Source organism: Natrix helvetica, assembly GCF_964273705.1.
Source record: "Natrix helvetica genome assembly, chromosome: 2".
Classification (NCBI taxonomy): Eukaryota; Metazoa; Chordata; class Lepidosauria; order Squamata; family Natricidae; genus Natrix; species Natrix helvetica.
The window spans coordinates 274,667,782-274,689,267 of record NC_138552.1 but is presented as its reverse complement, the minus strand read 5'-3'; the positions used below and the strand labels follow the sequence as shown (position 1 = coordinate 274,689,267).

Genomic DNA, 21,486 nt, shown 5'->3' with positions numbered 1-21,486 from the left:
CAATAGCAATAGCACTTAGACTTATATACTGCTTCATAGTTCTTTTATAGCCCTCTCTAAGCGGTTTACAGAGTCAGCATATTGCCCCCAACAATCTGGGTCCTCATTTTATCCACCTCGGAAGGATGGAAGGCTGAGTCAACTTTGAGCCAGTGAAAATTGAACTGCTGAACTGCAACTAGCAGTCGGTTGAAGCAGCCTGCAGTACTGCACTCTAACCACTGCGCCACTTCAGCTCTTCCATCAATACTTCTTCCAAATATTCTACCCCTTCACATTCTTTTAGTTTATTCCACAATCAGCATTCTACAGAGGCTGAGCATAATCAGTTTTTACTGGATTGTTCAGCACCTGAATTTTTATTTTATTCTTGCTCCATGTGGATTTTTTTTCCAATCACTGTTTCCCTAAAATAATTAGTAGCCTTACAACTTTTCCAATCAAATGCAACGAATAATGGAAATAATCTCTTTAACTGGTTGGCAACTTAAAATGCAAGATTTGTAGAACATTTTGAGGGTATGAGATACAAAAATTCAGAATTAAGCATCGTTGGAGAGAAGGAACACCACACAAACCTGAGCAGGAATAAATACTTTATGGCTGCAAATTAGTCAAGCACTGGCCAGCCAAGCCAAAGCATAAATTGATCAAAAGGAACGTGCAGAGCTAAGCCAAATAGCTCTTTTGCACATGAGACAGAACAGATCTTGCAGGCCCACAAACAGCAGCAGCTTATCAGTGGGAATTCTGGTGCCTGCAGCCAAGAAAGCGGCTGTGCTCTAAAAAAAGAAGACAAATAGCACATACTACTCTACTTTATCAACTCCTTCTTCACTTTAGCTTGATATGGGATTTCCTTTCTACTGTCTTCCTTAGCTGCAATGAGAAGAAAGTCAATGTTCATTGGGGATAAAATTGTTCTCACATTTATTGTTTCAGAGGCTATTCGTCCCACCCATGAAGCTAGTGTGTAATTGCACAAAATGTGGGTGAAGTTGCCAATGAAAGCTAATTTAGTATATTTTCCCCCTTTGGCCACACTAAAAGGCTTCAACTTCCCTTTAGCCATGCCAGCTGGAGAATATTGACAATTGCAGTCCAACATTTTTGGACTATGACATATATCTTAATACACTAAAATGGTCCAATAAATCTGGTGGGTACCAGCTTGGGGGAAGGCTATAATAAATGGTAACTGAGGAATGTACAAAATAAGTGCTTGCAAAATGTTTTTATATATTTTTAAAAACAAACTTGGGTGTAAAAACAACTCAACTCTGCAGGTTGAGACAGCTAGAGATCATTTGACCAGGTGAATTTAACTTACAATTTTGATTGCATTCATCTATGGCCCTTGAATCAGGAGGTCACTGATGTTATTAATATCAGGGCTATCAAACTCCTGGCCCACGGGCTGGATGTGTTACACACTGGCCATGCCCACGCTTGGTTTAGCGAAGGGGAAAAAAGTCCCGATACGTCATGTGATGTCACCATGATGACGTACGTTTGACACCCCTGCCCTAGAACCTTCATGAGATGAGGGCTCCAAGAATCCTTACCTGTGACACTTCTTTTAGGAAGTCAGGAAGCTGAAATTCACCTTTATAAACCTGGGAGGAAAGAAAACAAAGTTTGAAACAGAAACCATGTTCCAAATATTAATACTTTTCCTGGGCCGATTACATTCAATACCTGGTTGTGGTCCTAAATATCTGATAGAAATCAGATTATCGTATTACACTAAGTATTAAGCTGATAGAGAGGGGCTGCCGGAAAACAGAAGGGAACAGCCTACATATATGACCCAATCCACCTCACGCACTTGGTCTTTTGATGTTCAGGAGAGGCTTTTATAGGGAAGAAAGTCCTATAAAGAGTACTTGTTAAGGAAAGATAAAGTATCATCAAAAGTGGATTTGTTACAGGACTGACAATCTTTGATTCCCCAGATAAGAAGCTTGTGGGGGGGGGGGGGGAGTCAATAGAAGTAGAGATTCAAGGAAGGGCAAGGAGAAAAGCTCAGTCAACCAATTTCTGTAGAGTGGTAGTAGCACATCATGGCCTCTGAGTGATCTTAAAAACTAAGATAAATACTCCAAAAGACTTCCTAAAAATCTAAAGCAGACCGCTGCCTTGTTATTACCAAAATAATACTTGAGAAGGATAAATTTATAAAGACACTAAGAGCTGAGCTCAACTCATCAAGTTAACTCATTTTTCTTAACTACAAGAGAGCTGCTGTTACAAAACCATGTAGAATACTTTCACTTGCACACTTCATTCATTCTCTTTCCAGGTTATTGCCCAATTGTTGAATAAGCCATTTTGGGCATTGGATGTAATTTTTGTATCCAATTTTTACAATGCATTTACTATTGTATATTACTGTTACCTCTGGTACTGTTGGAAATGTTGCATTTATCATGGTTCTTTTAGCTGCAAGACCATAAAGCAGGGGTGCCAAACTCATGACGTGTTGTGACATATGACAACTTCCCCCCCCCTTTACCAGGAGTGGTGGTGGCCAGCACACGACACATCAGGCCCATAGGCCACAAGTTTGACACCCCTGCTATAGAGGAACAGAGAGAGAGAGGAGATATCCAACCTCTAAATGAATGGGATCTTAAATCCAAGAACAGTTAGGCAGCAAAGCCAAAGAGAGTTAATATCCCAATGCACATGTACAACGTATAGGGGAAAACTGTGCTATGCCAGACCCATTTGAGTGGGAGGATGCTAAATGCAGTCCTTCAGCAGTGACTTGCACATTGACTTCAATCCCCCAATCCCATTTGTATCTTGGGTGGTTTCCAGTTTCTTTACTACTGGTTTGCACATGCTCGCGTGTGACATTTCTGCGCATGCACAGAAGCATCTGGGCAGGTGGGCAGAGCCTCTCGCTGCCACCACTACCAGTTCGCCCGACCCAGGCTGAACCGGGAGCAACCCACCTCTTATTTGTATACTTCCAAAAACAGTTGTCCCTTTGGTTTATTTGCCCGACACATTCTACAAAAGCACCTGAACTTTGCAATAGCACCAACCTCATTTTTCAGTGAAAATAAGATACACACATACACAAATATAATTTGGCAATTTACCCTTCTTGTGTTTTCAAGGACTTTCTGATCCGGTTTCCCATAATTTGGTGGGTTGGCATAGGGGTCGTAGCCAAGCTTCCCCAACATCGGTGCGATCACTGGCATATCCTGCAGGACGTCTGTGGGGATGTTTCCAACCCATTTTGACAAGGCTTCCACATTAACTGGCTTAATAACTTGGTCCGTAGATCTTTCAACTCTGCTCCAAAATATATGCATGCATTTATTAATTGATACAGTGGCATGAAAGTTATCCTCACAAAACAATGGGATGCAAGCCCTACCTGTTTTTTGTTAATCTTGCCCAGTGCAGAGATAGCATGATACGTTCGTGCACGAGTTGGAGAAAACTGAAGCAGCATGTTCGGAATCTGTACTATCCCCATTGCTATTTCTTATTTTATCATTTTTGTTTCTAGTCATTGCCGATCCCCAGTAAAGCATAGCCCTATAAATTGTCTGCAGTTTGAGGGGCTTTTGGATAAGGTCAGAATGGGAGGAGAGGAAATCCTTTATGTGACCAAATCAAACCGAAAAAATTAAGTTCCAGGCTTTCTTAGAGTTCAATAGTTCATATTTTCATTTGTAACAAAAAGATTTTTAAAAATTAAGACTTAATAAATGTACATTATTGTGTAATTAGAATTAGAACTTTGCATTTAATAAATATGCAAGAATGATAGTTTCTAATGAGTAAAGCAAGATATAGATGAGACAGTTTATGTTCCTAAAGCAGATATGTGAAGGATAAAATGAATACAATTATTGCATTTATTTCCATTTTTCTTCCAGAAAAAAATGAGAAAAATGGTATTTTTTACAGCAACAAATCCAGAAATTGTATACCTCTATTATACCTCGCCTATAAATGATCTCTTTTCTCTTTAGCAGGAGCCTAACCTGAGGCTTCAGCATGTCGCTTCAGCGTCAAGAACATGGTTCTTACGTCATCCCAAAATCATTATTAATTGTAATTTGGAAGCAACTACATTTTAAATTAAATTATTTTGTTTTGTTAGATTTATATCAAGCCTCCCCCCCGCCCCCCAGAAGTTGAAGGCAACGTACTAGGGCTGTCCATTTTATCCCCTGACCAGCAACTCTGTGAGATGGGTTGAGATGAAAGAAAACAACCAGGGTTACTTAATGAGTTCCCATGACAGAGGATGGATATGAACAGGGTCCAATATTTTAACTGTAAACCTTGGTCCATATTAACTTCGGTTAACAGTAATCAAATGCAGCTTGTTGCACAATGCATGCTAGGTCTTTAATTGACCTGGTAACACAAGCTACGTAAACAAACCCTGGCTTGTCATTGAGAAAGGACAGACAGAGTCATTACTAACAACCTGATTGAATCTGCATTAATTTACCAAGAATTCAGGATTACCTAAATGAAACAAATTGTCATGTTTTGGACAGATGAAAGAAAATTCTTCATCTCAGCGTTTCATTACACACTGGAACTTACCACCAAAAGTTTTTAATGGACCACCAACCTCGACAATTTTAATGGACAATCAGGCATGTTCACAATAAAAGAAAGGGAAATATGTAACTATGGCCAATAGCCATGAGGGACTAATTAAACCTCCATGTTTAGAGTTAGTTTTATTTCTGAATACAGCTCCCACGGCAGAGGTGGTATTCAGCCAGTTCTGACAGGTTCCGGAGAATCGGTAGCGGAAATTTTGAGAGTGGGGAGGGAATGCAGTATCCTTCCCCTGCCACACCCACAAAACCCCCCAACAGAACCAGTAGTAAAAAATTTAGAATCCCACCACTGTCCCACGGCATCTGGTATGCTGACTATAGAAGCAGAGGTGTCTGGTATTTGGATCCAAAGTAAGAAAGATGCTTCAGATTCAGCAGCTCATTTAAAAAAAAAAGACCATGGAAACTCTGGAAAAGACACAGCATCTTGAAGGAGGCTCCAACAAGCACAGCAAAGCACCTTTCCAGCTTCAGATCCACACCTGAGCTAGCTGAATTTCTGATTCTCTGCCAGTAGAGAGGAAAAGAGCAATCAAGCCTCATCAGATAGGGCTGGGAAAAAAATCCTATCTGAAATCCAGGAAGTCTGCTGCCAATCCCTGTTTTTGAGCCAGACAGGCCAAAAACATGACTTAGAATTGAGCTTCTTCCTCTTTCTCCAAGAAGCCTTCACTCTCTCAACTTCAAACACAGGACAGCAAATAATATTCTCTCCCAACTCACCAAAAAAAAACCACCCCACCAGCTACATTCTTCTTCAAATTGCTCCTGTCTGTGGCTCTACTGACAATAATAAGGGGGGGGGGGATCCGGTGTCGGCTGCTTCCTTTAAAAAATGACATTCTCCCCACCAGCTCCAGCTGTTTTTTATTAAGAAGAGGGCAAATGCCAGAGTTACAGCGCTAGTTATGGCAAGACTCCATGCATTCAGCCTGTCCGCCAAGAGCCACGTTGGCAATGTGTTTCAGCCACAGCGCATCTCGTGCTGCCTTGAGTTACTGCCAGTTCAGGCAGCCTCTTTTCACATCAATGTCAATCCAGATTTGTTTTCTGTTATTGTTTTTTTTTGGGGGGGGGGGGTTTGAAATGAAATTGTACAGGACTGGCTTCATCACCCAAACCATAACAAACAGAAGCTGGGCAGCAGGGATCCACTGTAGAGGTTCAAAACGCCTCTGAGTAAGGCTTGGACAATCTCTGGGTACTATTCTAAGTAAATATTGCTCCATAAGAGTGTAGGGGGAGCGGAGAGAATGAAAGGAAGATGGGGAAAAGAAGAAAGAGATAAGGAGAGGAGGATGGAAGGGAGAGAAAGAGAAGGAGAGAAGGTAGGAAGGGGAAGAACAGGAGTAGGAGAAAGGTAAGGGAAGAAGGGAGGAGAAGGAGAGGAGGAAGGAAGAAAGTAGAAAAGGGAGGGAGGGAGAAAAGAAAGGGAAAACAAGGAGGTGTTACAAAAGGAGGAAGGGATGGTAAATAAAGCAACCCAAACTGTACATTATAACTTATTAAATGAAATAATAAATGTATAAGAACGATAAATGTAAAGAAGAATAACAATTATGTGAATGTATACTTAAAATGGTATGTAAGAGAATTTTTAAAAAAATTCTTTGGAAAAGTGTAGGGGAGCAATTGAGTCCAATGAAATGAGAGGACAAATAAATTGGACTGCTAAGTTTATGAAACATTTGTCCTTACCCTATGTGTGCATGTACACACCCATAGCACAACCAGGGTGCAAACAATTTTCATTTTTTAAGCAATCTTTTTAAGTGGTTTAAACAGCAAGCTTTATATCAGTAGATTAATTGGGAGTTTATCAAAAAAATTTCTTTTCATCTAAAAATAGGGGGAAACATATCCAGAGAGGCCTAATTTTAGGGGAAAGGGGGAGGAGAAAGGAGAGGATTATGCATTACAAACCTGTGCATAGAAGCATGTATGCAATCAATAAGAATTCTAGCTAAAAGGAGAATGGCTCAGAACAGTCGCACATGATACAATGCTGTAGGGAGTACTGGTGCCTTTCGGATCATGAATAATTGAATTATCCAAATAGAGCTGATGACATTGAAGAATTACCCCTACCAAGAAGAACGTGATCAACACAAAGTAACCAATTACACAGTGCTACAATTTTCCTGCATGTCTGATTGAATGATCCAATTAGACTCAATTAAGAAATCTGCAGCCCTTAGAGCTACAGGCTGCCCCTGGACAGTCTTTCTGTAGCCCTTTGGGCTCCCTGAGACCATGATTGGTTGCACCTGGTGGCCTAATTCCCTGCTGTTGTGCAACACACACAAATATAATCACTATAGTCACTCATATAGAGATGCAGCAGGAATTCCTCCTGCTATTTTGGTCAAATATATACATTCCTTATGACCAGCTGTTATTTTCTTCTCACCAGTACCACACTGTGGCATGTAAGTTGGGACTGATCAGTGGCTTCAATGCCATAAGCAGTATTTACAGTTAGCATCTAAACCAACAGTAAACCACGAGGATCAATTTTTGCCAATGGGCCCAACTTTTTCCACCTCTCTAAGAAAATGACCATTGGCTTACCTGAAGGGTCCTTTTCTGTACACCGCGGGAGAGTCCAAGCAATGGGTTAATTCAGTCTGCTTGCCCTTAGGACTGAGGAACTATTTTTCCTTAAGCCACACCTCCTCCTGGTGTGCTCAATCCCCCAGAATTCTTAGAAGGAGTCAGTTCGTGCGGACGGAGCGAAGCGTCCAAGATGATGTACTGTTGACACGAGGAACCCGAATCCCGGCCTTGAGAGCCAGGGTGGGTTGGACTCTCCCGCGGTGTACAGAAAAGGACCCTTCAGGTAAGCCAATGGTCATTTTCCTGTACACCGCTTGGAGAGTCCAAGCAATGGGACATACCAAAGTTATTGTCCATCTGGGCGGGCAGAAGAAGGCTCCCGGGATACGGTCTCTGACACAACCGCCTGGAGCACACGCCTGCCGAAGGACGCCTCAGCCGAGGCAAAAATGTCCAATTTATAGTGTCGCACAAATGGAGAAGGAGAGGACCACGTAGCGGCCCTGCAGATGTCCAGGATCGAGGCCTGGGTGGCCCAGGCCGCTGAGGTAGCAGCACTTCGTGTGGAGTGTGCAGTGATGCCGCGCGGAACGGCCTTGGATTGACTTTCATAGGCAGTCGCAATGCAAGCGCGAAGCCACCTGCCAATTGTGGAGGAAGTGACCTTCTTCCCTAGGGAACCGGGCTGGAAGGAGAGGAAAAGAGCCTCTGACTTCCTGAATTCCGCAGTACGAGCGATGTAGACCTTCAGGGCCCTCCTGACATCAAGATTGTGCCAGGATCGCTCTCTGGGATGCGACGGATGAGGACAAAAATTTTGCAACACAATGTCTTGCGCTCTATGGAACCATGAGTTTACTTTGGGGGTAAAGGTCGGGTCCAGCCTCAAAATGACCCTGTCAGGGTGGATGACGCACAGATCCCGGCGAACAGAAAGAACCGCCAGCTCCGAAATCCGGCGAGCTGACGTGATGGCAATCAAGAAGGCCGTCTTCAGCGTCAGGAATCGAAGAGAAGTAGTGCGTAGAGGCTCGAATGGAGGGCCAGATAGGGCCCGCAGGACCATGGACAGCTGCCAAGTAGGGTAGCGATGAACGGTGGGAGGGCGAAGGTTAGAGGCGCCCTTGAGGGAAAGACGCACCTTCGGAATTTTGCTGAGAGGCAAAAAGGTGGTCGCCCGACCAGATAGTAGACAAAGCCGCCACTTGGCGTCGAAGGGTGTTCGGGGCCAGGCCCTTGTTGAGTCCCGCTTGAAGGAAGTCAAGCACTCTGGGAACAGGCGCGGTCGTCGGCTCGATGAGCAGCTCCTCACACCACTTGGCGAAGGCGGCCCAGGACGCATCGTAAATCCTAGTGGTTGAAGGGCGTCTCACCGCCTGAATGGTGCTCACTACCTCCTCCGACAGGCCTTGGCCTTTCAGTCGGTCCCCCTCAAGTGCCAGACGGCCAACTGGGGCCACTGGGGCTCTGGGTGAATCACGGCCCCCTGGCTGAGGGAGATCTGGTCCGGAGGAATGCGCCACGGAGGAGACACCGACAGGTGGACAAGGTCGGCGAACCACGACCTGCGGGGCCAATGCGGGGCCACGAGAAGGACCTCTGCTCCCTCTGCGATGACCTTGGAGATGAATTGAGGAAGGAGAGGCAGGGGAGGGAAGGCATACAGTAGCTCGCGGGGCCACTTGCAACGCAGTGCGTCTGTCCCCTCCGCCCCCGGGGTGAAGAACCGGGAGTAGAAGCGGTCGAGTTGCTTGTTGTCCCTGGACGCAAACAGGTCTACGGCCGGAGTCCCGAATCTGTCGGACATCTGGTGGAACAGGCGAGGGTCCAGTTTCCACTCCGCAGGATCTATGGTCGTCCTGCTCAGCCAGTCGACCTGTGTGTTGTCCACTCCGGAGATATGGTCGGAGCGAATGTACTCCAGATGGCGCTCCGCCCAGCGTCCCAGGGACTCCGCCTCTCTCATCAGTGCTCTGGATCTGGTGCCGCCCTGGCGGTTCATGTGGGCCTTGGTGGCCACATTGTCCGTCATCAGAAGCACATGTTGACGATGGATGGACCGGCTGAAATGGCGCAGGGCCAGGCGAGCAGCTCTCAGTTCCAGCAGGTTGATGCTGTAGCTGGTTTCCGCTTGGGACCACTTGCCCTGAACAATCAGGGACCCCATGTGGGCTCCCCAGCCGGAGAGGCTGGCGTCTGTGGTGAAGATCAACCTCTCGGGCTCCTTGAATAGGTGGCCCTCGAGGATGGCCGGAGACACCCACCAGCGGAGGGACCTCTTTACGTCCGGCGTAACTCGAATCGGCCTGGTAGAGTTGCTCCTGGATGCCCTCTGGTGCGGCAGCAGCAGCCACTGAAGAGCCCTGGAATGCAGGCGGGCCCACGGCACTATGGAAAAGCAGGAGATCATCTTTTCCAGCAGCTGCAATAGAAGGACCACTGGAGCCTGTCTCAAGCTCAACACCTTGTGGTCATGGACCTTAGACCGGCCAACCTGTCTCGGGAGAGGCAAACCCTGCACGAGTTGGTATCTATCACCGCCCCCAGGTGTACAAGTCTGTTTGTTGGAGTGAGATGGCTCTTCTCTATGTTTAGAGTGAAGCCGTGATTTCTGAGGGATCTCATAGTGGTTTGGAGATCCCGTAGGGCCTGCTGCCTGGACGACGATTGGATAAGAATGTCGTCCAGGTAGCACTGGAGCCTTATGGGCCTGCGTCTTAGCTGGGCCCCACTATCGCCAGCACTTTGGTAAACGTCCGAGGAGCGGACGAGAGGCCGAATGGAACAGCTTTGTACTGGAAGTGGCGACCCGCATAATAGAAGCGCAGGAACTTCCTGTGCTGAGGACGGATGGGGATGTGGAGGCATGCCTCTTTGAGATCTATAGATGTGAGTAGATCTCCCTGTCGAATCCCCGCCAGAATGGTCTGCAGAGAGTGCATCTCGAACCTCCGGTAGGCGATATGCCTGTTGAGGATTCCGAGGTCCAAGATGGCTCTCCACCCCCCCGAGTTCTTTGGCACCAGGAAGAGGATGGAGTAAAACCCCCTCCCCTCTTTGCCCTGGGGAACTGGTTCCACGGCCCCGATGTCTAGGAGATGATTGACTTCCTGGTCCATACGCTCCCTCTTTTTGGGGGCAGGATGGGACAGGGCACCGGATGAAGGTCCGGGGGGGGAGGGACAGGAACTCCAGATATAGACCTTCCCTGACTGTCTGCAGAACCCAAGCATCCTCGGTGTTCTGGGCCCAATGGGAGGCAAACAACTGGAGGAGACCCCCGATGGGCGCCAGGCCCGGACAGTCACTTAGACTTACGGAACGGCCTACTGGAGGCCCCACCGCGATTATACTTGCGGAAGCCGAACTGCTGCCTGCCTCTGTCCGAAAGGACGCCCTGTCCTGGGATCTGTCGCCCTGCTGGCCGAACGACCTATTGGAGGGAGAGAAGGAAGAGGCAGAGGTAAAAGGCTCGGAGGCACGAAAGGACTGCCTCCTAGAATAGGGAGCGGCCTTACGTTCCTGCTTTTTGTTTAGAGAAGGTAGGATCTTCCTCTTGTCCTTGGACTCGATGAGGAGAGGATCCAGGGACTCGCCAAATAATTTGGACCCCTTAAAGGGGGCGGAAGCCAGTTTCCACTTGCTTTTCTGGTCCGCTTGCCAATGCCGGAGCCAGATCAGCCGACGAGAAGTTATATTAGAGCCGAGCGCCCTGGAGGCAAATTTAGTGGCATTAAGGGATGCATCAGCGGCATACTGGGAGGCCGCGATTATTTTTGACACGTCCTGGTGGAGACGGACTTCTCCCGCCGGGAGCTTGGTTAGGAGCTCGCGCAGCCAAATCACAGAGGCCCTATTAAAAAAGGAGGCGGCTGAAGAGGCCCTGATGGCCCAGGCAGCCGCCAGGTGGGTTTTGTGGCACGCCTTTTCCGCCTTCTTGTCCTCCGCCTTAAGGCCTTCCAGGAGGTCGGCCGGTAGGGAGGAGTTGGAGGTGAGCGCAGCGATGGGCGGGTCGACCGTGGGCAGGGCCAGAAGGTCCTCCAGCACTGGCTCCATAGTATAAAGCTTCCTATCTACCCCACTGGGAGAGGACTGCGTGGCTGGCTGATCCCACTGGCGCTGGATTAGGTCGAGAAACAGCCCCGGGACCGGAACCAGCTCTAGCTGGGGCGCTGGGGCATCAAACATGATCGCATTGGGATTAGCCGGAGTGGCATCCGCCGCCGGCGCGGTCGGTTTGGGCTTGATCCCCACCCTGGTGGCAGCCTTGACCTTGTGCAGGACAGATTTGAAAAGGCTGGGCTTGAACAGACCCGCAAAGGCGGGCGCTTCAGGGGGAAGGTCCTCGTCGTCCGAGAGACCTAGCACCTCCGGGTCAGGGTCCTCAATGGTAGAGGCCTCGCTGACCACCGAGGATTCCAGGGAAGGATGGCGAGCACGCTTGCTTGGAGGGGGAGCTGCCTGATCGGTTTTGGGGCCCTTAGGGGCCACTGCAGGGGACTCTTAAATTTCATGGCCTCCGTAATGCCCTTGGCAATGGCACGGGCCATCAGTTCCTGCATGCGGGGCGATAACTCCTCAGAGTCAGAATCAGGATCCAACCCCTCCTCTAGGGGGGGTGAAGCCTCACCCTGCATATCGACTATGCTAGCATCCCCAGGGGGAGGGGCCTGCTCACAGGCCCAAGAGGGCGCCGGGGAGGCCGGCTCTGCAAATGACCTATTTGGGGATAGGTCCTGGGACTCCACCTCCTCGGCGAGGACCATCTGGAGCTCTTCCCGGGAGGGAGGGATTCCTGAGAGGGACTGTTCCCTGTCTGCCTGGCGTCTGGCCTTCTCAATTGCTTGTCAAGGGCCCGCTGGCGCCTTTCAGCATCCTTGGCCTCAGCCACAGAAGGGAGCCTGGAACGCTGTTTCCCAGAGCTACCCCCACCACTCTTGCCCGCTCCCCCACTCCCCGATGAGGAGGAACCCTTGCTAGGGGCCCGCGAGAGGCTCGGCCTAGTATCTTGGGAATCGGGGGGACTGGGCAGATCCATAGTCAATGACCACACAAGATGGAGCAAGGCTATGATAAGGCAGAAGGATAGAGATAGACTGGATTGCTGCAATGGGAAACAAAACGAAAGGATTCGTTAAAATTGCCATATGCACAGTAATTAAATCAATACGTAAGACATCATCCCATGCTTAATACCAGTCGGAGGCCCAGGGGTAGGATTGGAGCCTGCACCGAAGTGCAAGGCTCTGCAGGAGAAGCAGGGAGGAGAATGACTATCAAAACTTGGCCTGCGCTTACTTAAGGCCTCCTCCCTGAGCCGGTATGATGACCGTTGGAATGGCACAGGAACCAGCGCCGCTCGCAAAAATAGACAAAAAACGAAGGTGGCGATCCTAGCCCGAGAAACCCTTGCTAGGCCCTGCCACCTCCAGCGGCCTCCTGATAACGAGGCTGATGCAAAATGGCGGCCATGGCTGGGCGCGCTATTTTCGCGCCTAAAATGGCCGCCGCAACAGCGTGGGGCTAAGGGAGAGCGAGGAGCGAACGCGCCTCGAATGGCGACGATCGCCCACTCCTCCCTGCGGTCGAGGTCTTCTAGCAGGCCGGGAACGAAAAATACTTCGTCTAAAACAACAAACGGGGGGCCTGGGAACGTAGGGACCTCGCCGCTGCAGCCGCGCCGTTTTAACGACAAGCGGCAGGCCTCCGAAGCCGTCCCATGAGGCTCGGCTGAGGGGCACCCCCCACCACCTTCCAGCTTACCTCCTGGCCTTCAAATGCAATTTCAAACTGGAGAGAGTCGCAGAATTGAAGAGAGAAACGTCTCACAAGGTTGGGGAAATGTTAGGAAATAGAATTTAAACGCAATAGAGAGTCCAAGCCAAAAAAAGGATTAATTTAGCTCAGAGCTCTAACTAATTACGTCCAAACGGGCTGACTGAGGAAGAATTCTGGGGGATTGAGCACACCAGGAGGAGGTGTGGCTTAAGGAAAAATAGTTCCTCAGTCCTAAGGGCAAGCAGACTGAATTAACCCATTGCTTGGACTCTCCAAGCGGTGTACAGGAAAACAATAAAGATACTCCTGTTTTGGTCCAGAATTATGGATTAAACCGTAATGATTTTAAGGATTTTTTTAAAAAGGATTTTAATTGTTTTATGTTTTCTTTTGTCTTTACTGTGAGCTGCCAAGTACTCATTAGGTAGGGGGGGAAAACCCAGAGCAATTTCTCAAATTAACTCCAAAATTCCTGCACGTTTTCGTGCTTCAAATTTAAAATGATTTTGTAAAATTTTTAGATTGTACAATAGAAGGTTTTTTGTTTTCCTTGTGATTGACATAGCTGCTATTGTTTTCTATAAGCAAAACTGTTGATGTGAATGTTTAAAACTACTCCCGATCTCCTTTTAAAAAACAGCATTGTGAAGAGGAGAAACAACATTTGAGATCTACTACTTTGGTACTTAACTATCAGGATATCTCTCCTGTTTTCTTTTGCTCTAGTCTGCTGTATATTTGCACTGCTTAAGACAAATAACTGCAAAGAAATCAAAGTGTCCTCTCTCTCTTTCTGCACCGCATCAGCATTTCATATTCTGTTTTAAGACTGCAGATGAAAATCAGAAAGTAAAAGGAGGCTTGCTTGTCCTTCAATCTTGATCCGACTGGTGAAAAAATGATTCTGCTGCTTTATCTTACCAACAATAAATATTTATGGTCTTGAAGCCGGTCACTCCCAACCTGCATGCTACAAGGTAGTCATTGTTGATCATAAGGAATACATGCAGTGAAACGAGGAAAAGCCCAAGCTTCATCTACATATCTGCTACATCTATGCATGAATTACTGCCCTTGTTTTATTCCTCGATTTAGCTTCCACTCGGGCAGGAGAACAGTAGGTAATTTTCAAATGGCTAAGCCCAAGTCTTAAGGGAGTCAATTCCATAACAACAACCATTTCTTTCTTTCAAGAGCTCAAAGCAGTCTTTCCTCCATTCCTCTCCCCCCAACCCCCCACCTACACATACACACCAAACCTGTGAAGATGGTTGGACTAATGGTATCCTTTTACCTAATTTGCATATAATTTTAAAATAATGCCATTTTAGAAACAGGGAATATTTCCGCAGTGGAAAATGTAACAAGAGAAAAAATGTTCTATCCCACATCCCTATCCTCGAGGCTTTCTGACATGAAGGGTAATTCCTGGCATCTGTACATGAGAATTTTTCCTAATTTCAGAAATTTGTGGTAATGACCATAATTTCGGGGGGCGGGGGGAATGGGATGGCTGCAGCAGAGAAATATTTCTATCTCTCTGAATTTTTCAGGATGCATTTTTGTTATTGTTATCTGTAACCCTGACCATAAAAAAATATCTCAGCCCTTTTTGAGTATTTTAGAGGAAATAAACAGCCGGACAAACTATGTCCAACTCAGGACTTTCTAAAAAAATAAAAAAATAAATAATAATAAATAAATATTTATTTCTTAGCCGCACCCTCTCCCGAAGGACTCAAAAAACCCATTCAGGAAGAAGCAGACTCACTTTGATAGGGACACTCCCCCAGCTTTCCCAATCATTTCTTCGTGATGCAAAACTGCAGGATTCCATGGGATGTGGAGGAACTTGAGGAGCGTCCTGAGCCACTGCTCGGGGTGCAAGACCAGCTGCTCATAATACATCATCATGCAACGGTCAAGGCCAGCCTCCAAGCACTGGTTGTACATGATCTCAATGGCACGGTTCCATTTGGTCAGGCAATCCCTGTAGCTATTCAGATCAAAGCCAGCAATGGTGACCTTCCTGGAGATCATGGAATGAACGGAGGCTCGGCCATCTCTGAGCATTAAAATAAACTTGGCATTGGGGAAAATCCTGGCCAGGTAAGTTAAAGACTTGAGGGCAAAGGGGTCCTTATTGCACAGGTAAGGCGCTGGCTCTCCGTGCTTCACGATAATTTCCAAGAGGAAGGCCTGCATGGCCGAGTCCAACACCTCGTCTGTGACCCCTGCTTCATTGAGCCGCATTTTCTCTTTGCTTGATCGGGCCCACATCTGCTTCACGGCCAAAATCCGAGGGATGACCCGTGTCTCTTCTCCACAGCGGATGTCCGGGTGAGCATCTAGCATTGCCCGCATCAAGGTGGTACCACTCCTGGGTACTCCCCCAATAAATATTAAAGGCATGTCTTTGTTATAAGCCAGCGTGGCATTTTCCTTTGTGCTCTGGCTGGTTCTTGTGGTTGCTTTGGCTGGCTCCAGTCGGGACAGTTGGCTTCGCTCCTCTATTTGGTGATGGCATTCCATAGCATGTTGCCCCAAGTAGAAGACAGTCACTGAACTAATCACCAGACAGACCAGCAAGAGGTTCTTCTTGAGTTTCCCTACCATCTTTTGTAGAGAAGCCACTTCATGCAGTTAGAGGTGGCTGGCCGGCCCAAGTCACTGCCCGCGTTTCATGCCATGGAGAATGTGATCCCAAGAGATCAAGACTTGCTGGAACAGAGGAACAAATAAAGGAAACAAAAGGAAACAAAATAAATCAGTGTGCTGTGATTAAATGTAAAGAACTTCTCTCCTCCGAAGCAACATTCCAGCTATTAAAATGGTAACACTCGCAATCATCAGTGATCAAGAGTTGATGGGTAGTTACAACACAAGATTGTAATTTTGAATGTCTATGGAGATTTTCAGTCATCCAGGTCCTGGTTGTCCTAAGGGTGCTTTTCCAAAATGCAACTGGACTTTCTTTGTTTTTCCTTGAAGACATTTTGCTTCTCATCCAAGAAACGTCTTCAGCTTTTGGGATAAGAAGCGAAATGTCTTCAAGGAAAAACAAATAAAGCCCAGTGTGCCTTTTGGAAAAGCACCTTTGGAATTGGAATTGGGAAGACCCAGATTCACCACTACCATCACCCCACAAAGCCATGAAAAGACCCAAACCACTCATGGAGTTGTTGTGAGAACAAAAATGAAAGGTGGGGGGGATGTAGAGGAAACATTTACATATTATCTTGAGCTTGTTGGAAAGTCAGAATATAAAGATAAAAATTAAACAAATACAGTGGTATCTCGGTACTCGACTGCTTCAAAAGTTGTCAAATTTGGTACAACACATTTTGACGTAACAATGTTTCCTGCTACTCATTGTTTGCTTGGTCTTGATGCACTGTGACAGGAAAAGGGGAACAGCCACGGACCACAGACAGAACTGAGGAGAAACTTCCTGACAGTTAGAACAATTAATCAGTGGAACAGCTTGCCTCCAGAAGTTGTGAATGCCCCAACACTGGAAGTCTTTAAGAAGATGTTGGATAGCCATTTGTCTGAAACGGTATAGGCTTTCCTGCCTAGGCAGGGGGTTGGACTAGAAGACCTCCAAGATCCCTTCCAACTCTACTATTGTATTATGGGATCACATCTGTGTTTCTGATTGGCCACTGGGGCATTCTGCCTGCGTGCAGAGATTATAGCCGGTCCATTTAAATGCCTCTGTGAACCAGAGTAGTAGTGTTTGTATCTTTCTCAGCATGGGAGTGAAATCATCATCTTTTTACACCACGTGATGGGGCAGATTATGGAAAGTCAGAAGTATCTTAACACTGAACTGTAAGTTTTGCTATTAAGAATGCCTGATAATAAACTTGATCTGAATGAGATTCCTAAGCGTGGAGTTAACTGCATGCCCCGAGCAAGCCTACAATGCTCGAGGCAGAACAGGAGTTGTGGATGTACAGGTAGGCCTTGACTTACAACACTTCATTTAGTGTCCATTCAGAGCTACAACAGTGACTTATGACTTTTTCAGAGTTATGACCATTGCAGCATCCCCATTGTCAGGTGATCAAAATTCAGATGCTCAACAACAGGTTCATATTTATGATGGTTGCAGGGCCCTGTGATCACTTTTTGTGACCTTCTGACAAGCAAAGTTAATGGGAAAGTCAAATTCACTTAACAAAGTCACTAACTTAACTACTGCAGTGATTCACTTAACAACTGTGGCAAAAGGTCATAAAATGGGTAAAATTCACTTAACAAATGTCTTGCTTAGCAACAGAAATTTTGGGCTCAATTGAGGTTGTAAGTCAAGGACTACCTGTACAGGTCCTTTGGTATGTGTGATATCCCTTTGTTGGATGAAACTGAATTATTTGCAGCTAATGCTATCCAATTGTACGATGAAATGAGTTGAAAATGGATCTGAAAATTATTGTATCAGATCAAAGTTGCTGCATTTACCACAGGAAATCTGGGGTGGGGGAGAGATAATTGCAAGTAAATGATAACAACTACAGCAAGTGGATGAATTTGTGTATCTTCTCAAAATGTTTACTAAAGGTGGAAACTAGATGGGGAAATGTTTAGATATACCAAAATGAGAGGTAGCACTTGCTCTTTTATGAGAATTGTCAAAAGAAACAAAATGTACCTTATACACTTTATTATATGGGTTCACTAGGTAGATTCTTTAGGATAGGGCCGGGATGGCAAACCTATGGCATGTGCACGCTGGCCAGCTGAGTTCAGCATTTTTAAAAGCCATTTTTTCGCCCTCTCCAGGCTCCAGAGGCTTTATAGGAGCCTGGGGAGGACAAAAAGAGCCTCCCCCCCCCCCACCGGAGGCTTCAGGAGCTTCCCTGAAGCCTACTGAGTGCAAAAAATTGGCCCTATGGGCAAACTGGAAGGTCAGGAATGGACTTCCGGTTTGCTGGTAGGGTCGGTTTAAGCCCTCCGGAGGTTTCAGGGACCTTCAGGAGGCTTCCCTGAATCCTCCGGAGGACTAAAAACGACCCTACGTCGTTTTTAGTCCTCCAGAGGGAGTGCCTCTCATGCGCACATGCACACTGGAGGGTCACGGGGAGCGCATCTCATGCACGCATGCGCATTGGGGGGCGCGCATTGCATTATGGGTGCAGCATGCCCACGCACAACCCCCTCTGTGCTCCCCCCTCTTATGGCATGTGAGTCAAAAAAGGTTCGCCACTGCTGGGATAGGGGTTCCCAACCCCTGGTCATAACCCAACACTGGGCCACGGCATTCCAGAAACTGGGCTGTGCAAACAAGCGAAGCCCCATCCATGGGATGCAGGCAGCACGTGAAACCAAATCCCCTCTGGTCCACAGAAATACCTCTCTCCATGGAACCAGTCCCTGGTGCCCTAAAGGTTGGAAACTGCTGTTCTAGGAGAAACAAAAAAGTAAATTGAATATAATGGAAATGGGCGACTCAAGAAGTATGTTGTGCAAAACAAGAAGAGACAGCAATAAAAATGAACGAGGGATGAATGAATGTGAACTGAATGCAAGAGTATGAAAAAGAACGCTTTACAAATTTGTGTATGTGAGGTGATTTGATTTGAATTGAATTTGATGTTGAGGTGGTTTCATCACACACAGAGAATGAATTAGTCTACAACTGCAAAACAAATATAGGAAAAGCGGGAAAGGAAAAACCAGTTGAGATTAACTGAAATTGCAAAATTGGCAAAAAGAGAGAAGCACTATGTTTAAAGAACAAGAAGCAATGTACAGAGCAGTAGAGAGAGAATGGGAGAAACCAAAGGGATTTTGCAAGGATAGAAAGGCATGGAGGACTGTAGTGGAGAGTATGGGTATACACTGGACTATCTGTATTTATTTTTCTTTTCTCAGTTGTTTAATTTCTTTAGCCTGCTATGTCTAACTTTTTTTCTGTTCTATGTATAATGTTACTAATTGTGGAAAGGTACAGCTGAAATGGGTATGAATAAATCTTTATTCCTTGTTCTTTACCACTTTACTAGATTGAAATGTGTCCCCAAATCACATTTGATCACTCTCCTTACACATAATTGGAAATAAGGCCTAGAGCGGTGTCAAACTGGCGGCCCGCAAGCCAGATGTGTCATGCGCAGGCCACACCCACCCCAGCTCCACAAATGGGAAAAACATCGCAAAACATCACGTGACAGCAACGTGATGCCGCAAGTTTGAGACCCGTGGCCTAGAGGATGCATTTTGCCTTTGATGCAGTTTACAAGTTTCTGAGCAGCCTAGATATAACACATGATTAATAACTGGTTCTAAACCAGCAGATGTATCATTGCTCCCAAAAACAAACTAAAAGTCTTTTTATCTTCCATTTAGAAGCAATCTTCTCTGGTTACACATAGGTTACAATGCAATGTTCTGGGATGGTGTCCAGGAAACCATAAATTCAGACAGATTTTCCCTCTGAAGAGCAGAGTTGGGGTTCTAACCTCCCAAGGGAAAAACCAGCAACAGAATTTTGAGCTGCCTCCACGGGAAGCTCAGTAACTCCACCATCAGGAAGGCCAAAACGGAGGGTGCGGCAAAAGCTGAGTTAGGAGCTTTCCAGGAAAGGATGTGATTTTGTTCGTTTGCCCCTAAGCCAGCAAAGATGCATATATATTTTATTTTTATTTTATTTATTTATGAAATATATATGTTGCTGAATCCCAAAGTTCTAAACAGTTCCTAAATATTGCAAAAAAGGAAATAAAAACAACATTAACCAACATTAAATGGTTAAATAACCATTAATAAACATAAAAATCTTCCTATTTCACAACATGCCCAGAAAAAAACAGTAGTACCTATTCTTTTTTAACTTTGGTATTGGAAAAGACTGCTGAAATACAAGTAAGAAAACGAACCAATAGATCATTGAACAAATCAATCCAGAGTTCTCACTCAGGACATAAATGGCCAGACTATCATTATTCTATTTCAGACACATTATGCAAAGGCCTCTCTGGAAAAACGTCTGATGTAAAAAAAATGGAAAGAATGAGAAGAGGAAGGCCTGAAGCAAGGTGGAGAGACTCTGTTACAATGGTGACCTAAAAGAACAAAACAGATCTAGATCATCCTGGAGAAAAATCTATCTATGTAGTCACTAGGGGTCAAAAATAACTTAATGGCACATAATCAATCAAACTATCACTAACTACAAGGAGGGGACCTAGCTGTCAAGCGCCAGAAAAATCAGGACAGAGTTCAAATGGGTACAAAGATTTATTGTAAACTTGAGCTCTCTACAAGAATCTGAAATTAGTGCGAGATAAGAGTAGAAGGAATTCAAGGTGAGCTGGATTAGATCTCTTGTAGGCACGAAAGGACTCGTGACTGATGATGCATTTGACTCCCTCCCTCAAACTCAGCCTGGTCATCGCCTACACCAGCATGCTATCAATCCCTAAAGTATTTCCACTAGAGCTGAACACATCCTTGAAGTCACCAGGGCTGTAATTTAATTCAAAGAAGTATTCATCTCTGGCTGTCAAAATTAATGTCCTCTTAATGTTTGCAAAGGGGAAGGGGGAATGCTATCAGACTCACATCCTCAATTCCATCTTGCAGCTGAAAAAAGGACAACCCCAAATTCCAACATCAGGGCCCTTTAAGGTGAAGCACAGATCTGCACTGTTAGAAGATGAAGGGCTAAAGCATTAAAGGCACCACAAGGGGATGAATTGTTTCATTTCTTGGATCACCCTACTGGCATGTTTTCATTCCTCACTTTGAAATTACATTTAATGGAATGTAGACCAACAAATTCTATGATACAATAAACAGTTATCAGAAATGTGTCAATCAAGAAACAAAATAAACCAAATAAGATACCACACATAAATGGAAGAGGGTCTAATCATTTAGAGAATATTCACCTGGGGAAGATAAGGGTAGGATTACTATTTTATAGATGGCTGTTGTAAAAAGCCCTGGAGAAAATCACAAAGATGAAGACATTTATCCTTAGCTAAGAATTAAATGTTATCTAGTCACCAACTGTCACAAAGTAATGGTGGAATGATGTAGCCTTTTGCAATAATCTGAGACAGTATTTTTTTCAATTTTAGTAGCTTTCAGATGTGTGGACTTCAATTCCCCATGCCATGCTGGCTGGAGAATTCTAGGAGTTGATGTCCACACATCTAAAAGCTAGCAAGGTGGAAGCACTCTGAACAGGGAGAACACTGAAAGGTGTAGCGAACTGTTGGATCTAGCTTAATTTCACTCAAGAATGTACTTTGCACTTGAAAGCTGCTGACAGATATTTAATTGGCAATTATAGCTTTTTAAAGAAAGCAACCCTGCTCAGAAGCAGCATGTTAACGGCTGGAGGCTGTTGTCCCCATTCTGCATGCCAGTCAACAGAAGCATCTGGCTGGCTACTCCTAAAAACAGAACAGCCCAATGTCCTGATTAGCTGCAGGAGTCAAGAAATACCCATTCAGGCACAATCCATATTCAATACCAGTTGTTGAAAAAATACAACCTGGGAGAAGGTGATTTTTAAGCCAGCTGGAGAGAT

The 21,486-nt window shown here is 45.8% G+C and overlaps 1 protein-coding gene across 5 annotated transcripts in view; it reads right to left on the bottom strand.

The window, feature by feature from the left end:
* Window positions 1–21,486, bottom strand: part of TPST1 (tyrosylprotein sulfotransferase 1) — a 32,908-nt gene that overhangs the window by 3,606 nt on the left and 7,816 nt on the right. For 3 of the 5 annotated variants that reach the window (XR_014174275.1, XR_014174276.1, XR_014174278.1), the window contains exons 2-5: window positions 14,713–15,662; window positions 3,111–3,309; window positions 1,566–1,616; window positions 811–879 (exon numbers count right to left, since the gene is read on the bottom strand). Coding sequence is in view for 1 of the 5 variants with exons in the window: in XM_081940381.1 (XP_081796507.1) it covers window positions 1,566–1,616; window positions 3,111–3,309; window positions 14,713–15,557 (1,095 nt within the window). In the remaining 4 variants the exon portion in view is untranslated. The remainder of the gene's footprint in view (window positions 1–810; window positions 880–1,565; window positions 1,617–3,110; window positions 3,310–14,712; window positions 15,663–21,486) is intronic. The other 2 variants (XR_014174277.1, XM_081940381.1) reach the window with 2 other exon arrangements.